This window comes from Morchella sextelata, assembly GCF_020137385.1.
Source record: "Morchella sextelata strain SCLS chromosome Unknown scls_9, whole genome shotgun sequence".
NCBI lineage: Eukaryota > Fungi > Ascomycota > Pezizomycetes > Pezizales > Morchellaceae > Morchella > Morchella sextelata.
The window spans coordinates 1,807,974-1,820,175 of NW_025408624.1; the positions used below are offsets into that span (position 1 = coordinate 1,807,974).

Consider the following 12,202-nt stretch of genomic DNA (forward strand, 5'->3'; position numbering starts at 1 on the left):
AGAAGTCCTCCCCTTCCTCGTCTCGCAAAGAGCAGAAAAGCCTCCAGCCTATCCCAGAAGAGATAGAAGAGACACCCCCGCGGCAGTCGTCGTCTTCCCGGAAGCATCCCCGAGTGGTTTCAAGCTCCCGACAGCACTCGTCACCGCCCCCTCAGCACTCGTCACCGCCCACTCGGCACTCGAGACTCTTCCCAAAAGAGTGGGAATCAGTGCAATCTGAAGCCGAGTCCGACAGCGAACGTTCCGCAGCAGGCACAGCAGCAGGCCCAGCAGGCCCAGCAACACACTCCGCAAAGCGACCAGCAGCAGGGACAGCAGCAGGCCCAGCAGCAGGCCCAAAACCCCAAGGAGGACGAGCACTTCAACGAGTCTCCAGCACTTCCCCAGAATTGGGCAGCTCGCCGCCACAACCGTCGGCCCCTGTCCGTAGAACCGTACTCCCAGTTGGTGCCCCTGCTCCAGAAGCAGTCGCCAGTGCTTCACAGAGCTCTCAATCCCGACGTCGCCGTCGGCTACCAATACCTAGTTCCCCTCCACCGGCAGAGCAGAGGCAAAGCCGCAGAGATCGTGCCCCAGAAACTCCCTCGCGTGCTCAGGTAACATACGCCAGTGCTCCAGAAGCATCATCCCCAATCTCTCAAGCCCGATACCCCGGCAGAATGACTGAGGCAAACAAAGCAAAGATGGCTTTAGGTTTGATCAACCTCCCTAAATTGTACACTAACATCCGCAACAGCCTCAAAGCGGAGATGCAGAACACCGGTTGGGTCAACAAAACCGTTTCCGGAGCAGCAGCGTTCGATGCTCTATGCCTCCATGTGTTGAACATACGCCCTCTCCGTGGTTTCCTGCCTATGTGGAACGGAGGCGATTCCGCAACCCGCAGAGCACTCGCGGACGCTTTGAAGTGGCTCATCGGTGATGTTGGGCAGAAGGAAAAGCTATCGAGGGGGCAGGGAAATCGCGAGTATAAAGAAGTTGCTGACGATAGCGATGATGATGAGGACGGTGGTCTGCCCGCCCAACGCTCTAAGAAGCGTAAACGGGACCCAGTGTCCGCAGATCTCGATAGACCTTCCATAATGGTTACGGTGGTAGACCCGGATGCTCTAGGAGCATTCTCCAGGGTTGCCCCGCCCCCTATCTATGACTGGAACCATCGACGAAATCAGAATTCGTTCATTGGAGTTCTGACCAAGATAACGTTTCCAGGGCTCTGCAATTTGATCCTGAAGCACACCCCACCCGGCAGAGCAATCAGGAGTATCTGGGGAGCACTCGATAACGTTCCACCGGCATCCAATCCTCCTGTTCGGCCGATGGAGGTGCAGATCACTGATTCGGAAGAGGTCGAGGGTTGGTTGAAGAATAGCGTTGGCAGGCCTCGGAGGATACTGGCGGTACTCCACAGAGCGGGCGCGGGTGCTAATTTGGGTGGTGCTGAAACACCGCCGCTGACACGAGCATTCCCTCATATCGAGGAAGACGATTACACCACGATCGATATTCCAGCAGAGGACTCTGATTACGAGGAGGGAAATCACCGCATAAATGCTAGAGGACTGAGGGTATATTTGCCCAGAACTGATGCCAGTAATCAAAGGCTAATCCAGACTCTTGTTAGACGTCGCGATAGACAGCAGGATGCTATCGACGACTTAGACCCCAAATACCTGAGGAAGTATCCTCTGGGTGTAGGGGTTGCTGACGCAAACTTTGCACAGGGAGTAATCTGGACGCCTGCCGGGATAGCAGCCAAGAGAGCTGCTGACGCACTCGCGGCTGCTGCTGGAGGCGGTGGTGGTGGTGGTGGTGGTGGTGGCAATCCTCCTCCGGGCGGTGGTGGTGGTGGTGGTGGTGGTGGTGGTAATCCTCCTCCGGGCGGCGGTGGTGGTGGTGGTGGTGGTGGTAATCCTCCTCCGGGCGGACCTCCTCCTCCTCCTCCTCCTCCTCCTCCTCCTCCTCCTCCTCCGGGCGGACCTCCGGGCGGTGGTGGTGGTGGTGGTGGTGGTGGACCTTCTGGAGGCGGTGGTGGAGGCGGTGGTGGTGGTGGTGGTGGAGGTGGTGGGCCAGCTGGAGGCGGTGGAGGCGGTGGTGGTGGTGATGGTGGTGGGCATCATTAGTCTCCTTTGGTATAGTCTCTCACCACTCTTCCTGCGGATTTCTCACTACTAACCTTTGAAAAGCTGTACAGATTGCTCTCTGAGCACTCGCGACTGCTACTGAGATGGAGGAGGTGCGGTACGATTTTATGTTTTGGATTTCCTTTGTCTTGCGAGCATATATGAATTGATGGGTTTTTGAATAGCAGTATGGAGTGCTCTCTGAGCACTCGCGAGTGCTACTGAGATGGAGGTGCTGTACGATTTGATGTTTTGGATTTCCTTTGTCTTGCGAGCATATATCAATGGATGTGTTTTGTCGTATTAGATGAGATTAGATGAGATTAGATGAGATTAGATTAGATTAGATTATTCCGTGTCGTAATTGCATTGCTTTTATTTCAGAGTCGAGTCAAACTCCTAGATTGCTCTCAGAGCACTCGGTATTGCTTCAGAAAGTGCAAAGTGCAGTAAAACGAGTGATTACAAATGATGCGGTTGAGCGGATCCCTGCCGTAGGAGGATTAGCCGTGCAAATTCTTCTTGATTAGCGGCGCAAATTTTCTCGCCAAGAATTGATTTCTAATCAAAGATACCGCGAGTGCTCCTAGAGCACTGAGGATATTCCTGCTAGCCATCAGAATGGCTCCCACCAAGCGCTCCTCCGGTTCAGCACCTCTTGCCCCAAAGCGCCCACGACTCCCAAGACGACCTGAAGAACATGAAGATTTACTGACTGACGAGTCTGAGATACCTTGCCGACCATTGACTCCACTGCCAGCCCGCACTCGGAGTAGTCAGTCGACAACCGCCCCAATAGCGCGTAAAGGGCTTCTGTGTTCTACCGACACATCCACTGGAAGAAGCAGCCCTAGAAGGGTAGAATTCCATCTCCCCGATGGCAATACTGACAGCGTTGAAGTGCAGGAGCATCAGGAGGATGTGCCAGAGGTGGAGGAAACCGCCGATACCAGCCACTCGGAGTATGATGACTCCCCAGAGAACGCCCAGGAGAGCTCTGAGGAGAACCTGGACGACCCGGAGGAGTCGGAAGAACCTCAAGCCTCCACTCAGCAGAGATCCCAGAGTACGGGGAAGAGGCCTCGTACAGTGCAGCCGACTACTGCCAGAGCACTGGGCAATGCTCGGAGGAGACCAACCGGAGCGGTAGCGGAGGTTATTGCTTCCTCCGACGTGTCGGTGGATGTGGTACAGGTTCGACTCCATCCCACCCATTAATGTTAAGGACAAAACGCTAACGATTTAGAGGGGAGCACGTCCGGGTGCAAAGGTAGTACGGAGAGCAGCTCCCACTTCGGCACCCAGCCAGAATGCATCCCAGAGAGCACCGCCAATACCCACACAGTCTAGGCCTTCTGAACCTGTTTATTATCATGATTACAGCTCTTCGACGCGCCATATCGATCTTTCCTCATTGCGCTCTCGATACGGGGAGTCCTCACCTACTTACCGCCCCTATCGTTCCTCCCCGCCTTTTGAGGGCGTTGGCGAGAGCTCTATGAGCAGTCCCCGGATTCCCTCAAGCCCTCAGGTATATTTACCAGAAGCGCAACCAAGAGTCTACGATATTGCACAGCTTTCGTCGTCTATTAGGGAAGGAAATGCTCCTATAGCAGAAAGCGAGGTTAGTAGTATTCCCGATAGCACTGACGACCGCTTTGAGAGCACTGTTAACATTCATGCGAGCAACCTATCTCAGAGATCCTTGTTACCTAGCTCGAGGAGTGCAAACGTTCTCTCAATGCAGGCTCAGAGGATTGAGAAGGAGTGCAGCACGCTAATCGGGGACCACACTCTTCTACATGAGCCTTTTCCACCTGCAGCGAGGCTTTCGGTACTGGTAGTGAACATGTGGGCAGCTGCCAGTCGCAGGGTGGGATGTGCGGTAGATCTGGACGAGGTCGTTATCAAACAGGTGAATGCCCTTGAAACGTTGACGAGTGCTCTGGAAGCGTAATTGACAACGATAGGTCAGAAGTCTACACTCCCGAGTCCGTTCGCACTTGATGCACGAGGTTAAAGGGCGCCTGGCGGATTCGACCATCTATGGGCTTGGAAAGCTCTCGAGTCCTGAGGCGAGGGCTGCTCAAGTAGAGTATCTTTTAAAGAATGATCGCTTCTTGAGCCCTGCGCAGCATTACGAGGTATGATCAATCCCTAGAGAGCACCCGGGGGTGCTAAGAGAGCACTCGGGTGTCAATGACCAGAGAGCACTCGGGTGTCAATGCTCGGAGAGCACCCGGACACCCGGAATGCTTGGAGAGCACTCGCGAACGCTGCTAACAGATACTAGACCTACCGTCTACGGTTTCTTGCGCCAGAGATTATCGACATATTGTACTATAAATACTTTGATGGGGTCAGGATGCGAGGGGTAAAAGACCCCGAGTTCCTAGAGCGGATTACCCCTACATTTATTTGCCTGATATCCACTGCAATTTGGCATGGCATTCGGGCATGGTCAACGGGAACATACGTGAAGCCTGACCATTTCCAGTCACAGAATGAGAGTGTTGTCAGTAAGCATCCCTGATCCCCTTACAGCTATAGCGAGTGCTTTGAGAGCAGTAACAGATGCTCCCAGAGCTATAGTGGATTCGCGCGCTGACATTGCACACGAGTAGAAACGTTCAACAGGATGAGCAACACATGGAAGGGGAGGAGTAGGCAGAATCAGGAGGCAACGTTGGAGGTGATCAAGGATAACCTCCGGGAGAAGGTATGCTATAGATGGGTGCTACAATGGCGGAGCGCTCTTCTGCATACGGAGGCTAACCTTGATAGATACGAGAGAAGAAGGGTATCACTATTGAGGTGATACCGGAAGATGGATTTAGCGAGGACGACGAAGCGTTAGCGGCGGATCTTGCGGCATTCCGGAATGCTCGGAGAGCACCCCCGAGTGCTCCAGGGGATATCTCCGACAACGGTGGCGGCCAGGAAGAGGTGGTTCAGGCTCAACTTCGGGGCATTGAAGCGGAAGAGGAAGGCGAGGAGGATGAAGATGAGGATCGCGAGGGAGGGGAGGAGGAAAAGGATCTGTAGGGCACCGGCGAGTGCTTTGGAGCGCAATGGCGAGTGCTTTGGAGAGCAGCGGCGAGTGCTTTGGAGAGATACCTATATACCTGTATTATATTCGATTGGCGATTTCAAGACGCTTGTAGTGTTAGTATTTAGTAATAGAATCACGGTTTTGGATGCTCTGCAAAGCAGTGCCTACTAAAGCAAAGAGTAGTATGCCTGGTAAAAACATGGCGCTGAAAGGTAAAATGCGGTGCGTCGGGCGCCGCTGGAGCAGTCGGGAGTGCTCCAGAAGCATTAGTGATATGCCCAGGAGTCGTCAGAGAGGTTCAGGAGCGGACAAAACGCTTCCTGAGGCGTCGCGAAAGCTCCAGGAGCGTCCAGGAGATAGGTAGTAGTCTCAGGCGAGAGAACATTCCGTCGAGAGAGCGTCAGGCGAGAGAGCATTGCGTCGGGGTAAGCGTATCACTGTCGGGGCGCGTTGGGAGGGCTAGTGCGCGCCAGGGCGCGCGAGTAGCCTAGTGCACGCCAGGGCGGAATGCTAAGCGCCAGGGAGCGCCAGGAACGCTCTGCTGCTTCTCTGGAGAGGCAGTTTGTCTACCGAGCGCCCTGGGCGCCTCGAGCGTCCAGAGCGTCTGGCGGAGGTTGCGGGTTTGCTGATGATGCGCTGGTGCAAATATCCAAAACACCAGGCTTCACAATCAAGAGAATGGAGGAACGAATGAGAGAAAGACTAATCAAAGCCGAGCCACTCCAAATTAAATACGACCCGGACAAATCCGACCTGATCTTCTTCCGGCCCACCACATCATCCACACAACAACCACGACTCCCAGTCAAAGTTAACAACACCAATATATACCCCAAGGAGAGGTTGAAATACGTAGGAGTCTGGATAGATCCGACCCTCTCCTTCCGGCCCCACATTGAAGCAGCTATCGCAAAGGGCCTCAAAGCCCTCCACCAGATTCGAAACACCGCCCGCCTGCTAGGCATAACAGTCAAAACAATTCACCACCTTATAACACAAGGCTTCCTTCCAAGTCTGTTATACGGGTCTGAGGCTTGGTGGACTAGCGCAGACCACATTATAAGATCCCTCGAACCACTATACAATGAAGCGGCCCGGGTCATCACTGGCCTACCACGATGGACCAAGAGAGCTAAACTCCTTCGAGAAGCAGGCCTACCCCCCCTAGAACACCTCCTGACATATCGCTCAAGAAAGTACGGCACCAGAATACTCTGCACCAATGCAACCCACCCCAACAACGAATCCCTGATCGAGCTCCTCCCATACAGAGAAGCAAATATCAAAGGAACAGGCTTACACCGAATCGCCTCCCTTCTACTCCCATACCAAACCCCCGGAAACGCGAGAGATAAGTGGAATCAAAACAAACTACTACGCGACCACCTGTTGGAAGAATGGAATACACAACCAATACCGAACTACCACCATCGGGGGAAATTCCGCCCCCCACCCAAGATTGCGAAACTCACCCTTACGGAAGCAAAAAAAGTTTTTCGAATCCGGTGTCAAACTACCCGAGTCGACAAACATGCAGTGTATACAGACCCCGAACCATGCCAGTGTGGTATGGAAAACTCAGCGAAACATACACTTATGGAATGTCCAGCGTGGGCCCGAATCCGCGCCCCTCTGATAGAGAAGATCCCCGGAGCGATGACCTGGGAAAACTGGATGTTTACAAACTTGAAAACGGACCTTATCTTATAATTTGCAAAAAAATCTCAACTCTCGAAATGGTACGAGTCGGCGGAGGTGGAGGCGGACCTGGAAGAGGGGATGGAAGGAAATGACTAGAGACGGGATTAGGAAGGGCAGTTTCCTTTTACCTTTTTATTTTCGGTTTTATTTTGTTTTGATGGATCCAGCACCCGAGTTTGCTGAGATATGTTATTTCTCCTTGTCGTTGGGTTTTTTGGTTGAAGTATTGTTCTGGAATTCCTTGTTTTTGTTTGTGTTCGTTCGTGTTCGCTTTTGTTCTTGTTTGTTGTCTGTTTGCGTTTGTTGCTTTCCTTTTCTTTTTCTTTTATTCGGTTCGTGTTTTAGGCGGTTGGGTCGGCGTGCGATAAGTCTTGTACTTCAAAGCAATATAAGTTTCTTCTTCTTCTTCTTCTTCTGTATTCTACCCGCTCGCCTCTGGCTCGCGGTAGGATTTCTTCCCCCCGAGATGGAGTTATACTGATTCTCGAATTGCTTCGGTCCCTGAACTTCCCTCGCTCGACACCCACCATTCTTTGCTCGTTCGGTGCCCTCACGGGATGCGTCCACCGTTCACCCCTCGCCAAACCAGCGGCTACTCTCGAAAGCCGCCTTCGCCCCTCCTTACTTTCACTCATCGCACGAGTGATCCCACACGTTGGGTACGCACACTGTCAGTAATCTCCAGTCAGCGAGAACCTACTGCCAAAGCGCTCGACAGCCCGCGAAGTTAGCGACCTTTCGGTCGCGAAACTATCGTCAAATTTTTACCCGAGGTCTCGCGACCTTACCCCTCTTTATCGGCCTTAACCAGGCCACCCATTTTTTAACCGAGGCGGCCCGCTCCCCTCACCACAACCCAACCGGTCTCCGAGACCACCCCTCAACACAATACGGTCGGCACTTTCGATTGCGACCCCCATACATACTGAGCCTCCGGCTCAACCCTTTTGCATGTCCCCTCCAGAGGACACCACTTCAAACATGACTCGGGCACAGTCTTTAGCCGTTGCTCCAGGGACCGACGACCCCACCCACTCCTTACTTGACCTACCGGTCACCACTCTTTACTCCCTCACTGTTTGACAAGCAGATGCTCGAGGACCAATACTCAACCCACCCCCCTCGCTTTCACCCCTGACGCTGTTGCGGTTGGCTTTTCCTGCCTTCGTGTGCGTGGTTTCCCAGTCCTGTTAAGGTTCGTCCACAGATATGACACCGGGAACGTTGGTAATGATATCGTTTCGATTGAACACTACGTTTAGGATTGTGATCGCTTATATAGTTGACGGAGAAGTTTGGGGTTCATTCTTACTACGGGGAGGTTTCTTTGTCATCGCTTAGATTCTGCTTACCTGTACCACTTGTTATTCGCGCCCTCTTCGTGCGCTGTTTTTCTTATCATGTACGTAGTTCTCGTAGCTGCGGTAGTTAGTTTTTGTACTTTGTTTTGCTTTCGGGTTAGTCGGTGGAGGTTGTAGTCGGGTAGTTAGGTGTGCGATAAGCTTCGGCTTCTAAGCAATATAAGTTTCTTCTTCTTCTTCTTCTGTATTCTACTTGCTCGCTAAGGCTCGCAAAGAACTCCTTGATAACAAACCTCGCTTCAAAACATTTTATTTTATTCCTCTCGGTTTACCCTGGTATACCATACCAGGTTGAGCCACTTCATCCCCGATCGTACGGTCGCGTTTTGTTGTTCCAAGCGAAAGAAACCTACGAAAACTGGCTTCTAGCGAAGAATTCTCCAGCCTTGACCTCCCGAAGGGAAGGAAAAGAAACCTAACTGAAACATCACTCTACGCCGCCAGAAGAACTGGATATTCAGTCATGTCGCAGCAAGCTTCACTCCAGTCCTTCTTTACCCAGTCTTCCCCACAAGGGACAGCCCCCCCGCAGAATAGGAACACTTAGGATCCCGACCCAACCCTATCCGGAGTTCAGGAACAGGAATTTTCCTCGATCTTTGCAACAGAATCCGACTACAACGACCCCTACCAACCGAGAATTGACTCCCTCTACCCGAGCATTGTTCCTCAGACTACCCACACCCAGACGGACCCGAACTATATTACCTGGGCCATTAGACATGCCACCAGCCGGATCTGCCTACCCTCCGACAGGATTGAGGTCCTCGAAGAGCAATCGATCACACTCCGGAGAACAGTGGATACACGGATACATCAGATCGAGGCATAGACACACATGATCACCAACATGCATTCGGCGATCCATGCCCTCCTCAGCAAACAACCACAACCGCAGCAACCGCAACAACATCAACAACCGCATCAACCACAACAACCACAACCGCAACAGAGACAGAAAACGGCCCCTCCAGCAGTTCCCCAAATAGTCCGCCAAGCAGCGCCACAGGCAGCTCCTCAGGCCCCCCCACCCGCACCTCCCCAACAAGCCCCTCCCCGTGGATGGAAGGCAGGCACCTGGGCCGCCGTAGCCTCGGCACCCGGTCCCGCCCAAGGAAATTTCCAGGTTGTCGAGAGAAGAAAGAAGTCCGCAAAGCCAAAAGCGGACCCCCTCTTCAAACCAGAGTACACCAAAATCAAAAGGGAAATCATTGTTGAAACTACTGCCCCATCCGACGTCAACCCCTCCGAGATCAGGACCCTTGTCAATGCAAGAATCCAAGACGAGTCCTGCCATTTTATCTCAGCAAGAAGAACACCCAAGGACAACTTCATCTTGGAAACAAAATTCGTTACCCCTGCAACAAAGGCAATGGAATACGCCAAAGAAATTGAGGAGGCCCTCCTCACCTTACAGGTACCAGTCGCCGTCATCCGCGCAAACTCCAAATGGTCAAAGTTGCTCCTCCATGGAATCCCCACAACGGTCGGGGAGGGCATCGAGGCGGGACAATTGGTAGCATCAGAAATCAGAAGCAACTATGGAGAGAACTTCCAACTTGCCCAGGTTCCCCGCTGGATCTCCAGAGCAGAGACTCGAATGGAGAAAACCCACTCATCAATGGTCATCGCGCTCCCAGGACAAATTACAATGGAAACACTAGGAGTTAAATTCCTATCTCTCTTCAACCGAAGCTGCCATATCGAGGCCTTCCTCCCAACCTTCCCGGATACCCAATGTGCGAAGTGCCTCGAATACGGCCACCGCCAGGAGAAATGTAAGAACAACGGGAAATGCGACCACTGCGCCGGAGATCACCTCACCAGTTTCCACCTATGCAATGAATGCCAGGGAGGATATAGATGCACCCATACCCCAATCAGATGCCTGAACTGCAAAGGAGCTCATAAGGCCTCCGACCCAGCATGCCCCGAGAGGGCCAAACGCCGATTCCTCAATAAAGGGAAGGAAAATGCCCCTCCCACTCAAGACCCACCGGCCGCATCCGTCCAAGAGTTGTTTCCAATAGTTCAAGTACCAGCCACCGCCCTGGTCGGAACCGCACCCATTCCCGAAGACGACCAACATATGACAAATAATGCCTAGGCCCCGAACCACCGCGCTCGCACACCAACTCAATTGTGCACGGAGCGAACTTATCACCAAGGCGGCGGTAGAAGAAGCGGAAACAGACTCTAGTATTTATTTCCTATTATTACAAGAACCATGGACCTCAGCAGAGGGATACCCACCAGAATCAAATCTCTTTTACATTTTTACAGCCAGCAACACCAACACAAAATGTGCAACGTATGTCCGCAAACATGCCAACCTCAAACCAAAACACCACTACACATACGATAATTTCATAGTATCGATTACGGTAGAAATCCAGAACAAGAAAACCCAAATCCTAAATATATACTCCCCAGGCCGAAGCGGTCCCTTCGATCAAATAGCAAGAACAATCCAAACCCTCGACAACTGTCTAGTAATGGGAGACTTCAACTGCCATCATCAAATGTGGTACGGAGTGACATCACATGAATACAGGAACAACATCGGAGCAGACCGCGCCAACGGCGCACGGCTAAAACAATGGGTAACCCGACAGAAACTGACCCTCCTGAATGAACCAGGCGTCTTTACGCATTTCCCCAGAGACAGAGGGAAAAGGCCTACAATCATCGACCTTACATTTGTAAAAGGCCCAACTCTCGACCACAATCTACGATGGAGCACTGAACCCTACGGAGCGGGCTCAGACCACGGGAGAACCTCCGTTCACTTACACTTGGAAAAACCACCATTTGTACCAAGACGGATGTGGCGACAAACAGACTGGAAGCTTTTGGAGAACCACATGTCAAACATTTCCCTCCCTGCAAAAGCATGGGAAACCAAGGAACTTACGGAACAAACTGTCGACTTCTTCCTAGAACTGGTAAGGTCAACAATCAGTATAGTAACACCACTCTCGAAGGAGGGGGTAAGAGCCAACTCCTGGTGGTCAGATGAAATGAAACAAATGAAGGCAAGGGTAAACGCGGCAGAAAGGAAGGCGAGAAATACAAAGAAACCCAATCACGTGGAGGAGCACCGGAAGGCATGCAGAGAATGGACAGTCATGATCCGGAAAGCAAAGGCGGACCAGCGGGAAAAGACGATGAACGAGGCGAAAGGTAGTGAGGTCTGGAGAATCCTGAATGCAGGAAGGAGAAGAGACACAATCATACCAACCATACAAGGTGAAGAAACGTTTGCGGGGAAGTGTCAAGCTCTAAGAGCCCAACTTTTCCCCTCAAAACGGACGACCCCCGACCATCCCCCCCTAAACATTAGACCCCCCTCTTTTGACCTTAGCAACACCTTCGAAACAGTCACCCCCGAAGAACTTAATAAAGCAATCGACTCCTGTCCAGCGCACTCGGCGACCGGCCCGGATGGCATCCCCTATACCTTTATTAAAGCAATAGTGAGAGCAAACACAACCCTAATTCAAGACATGTTCTCTGCCATGCTCCGACACGGAGTACACCCAGCGGAATGGAAATGTTTGGGGAAATGCCAATGCTAAGCGATAGTTCTGTAGCTTTTAAACTTGTAATATTGTAAACCGGGTTCCGCTCGCTGAGTGACTGATGATGCCACTTAAGACGAGGCGGAACCCTTCCCTATTTATACATATTGGAACCTATGCCAAGGCCCGCTTTCTAATACTAATGAGATAACGATAATAGAATAAAACAATCAACCCGAAGATAACCCCAATAGAAAAGCGCCCCCGCATAGTTCCGTTCCTCCATTCTAATTCTAACACGTAACCATAAACCCCGCAATTGCCAGTAACCGAGCTGTATCATGCTATTGTCCTAGAGCTACTTCCCTAAGTAGAATGGCCTGCAGCCATAAGCCCCGCTTCTATTCCGCTCCGGGTGAGACACCCAATAGTAAGCGTGCCCTC

General features: G+C 52.1%; 2 protein-coding genes across 2 annotated transcripts; both read left to right on the forward strand.

The window, feature by feature from the left end:
- Positions 1-3,369: 3,369 nt before the first annotated feature.
- H6S33_013153 (uncharacterized protein) lies at positions 3,370-5,168 on the forward strand (the record flags this gene model as incomplete). The annotated part of the gene is made up of 5 exons (XM_044844531.1): positions 3,370-4,038; positions 4,094-4,267; positions 4,417-4,642; positions 4,748-4,842; positions 4,908-5,168. Coding segments are annotated over 5 exons (1,425 nt in total), but the record flags the coding sequence as incomplete, so codon positions are not given.
- A 514-nt stretch (positions 5,169-5,682) lies between these two features.
- H6S33_013154 (uncharacterized protein) lies at positions 5,683-6,885 on the forward strand (the record flags this gene model as incomplete). The annotated part of the gene is made up of 1 exon (XM_044844532.1): positions 5,683-6,885. The coding sequence occupies one exon, from the start codon at positions 5,683-5,685 to the stop codon at positions 6,883-6,885; it is 1,203 nt and encodes a 400-aa protein (XP_044694863.1).
- Between the last annotated feature and the right edge of the window lie 5,317 nt (positions 6,886-12,202).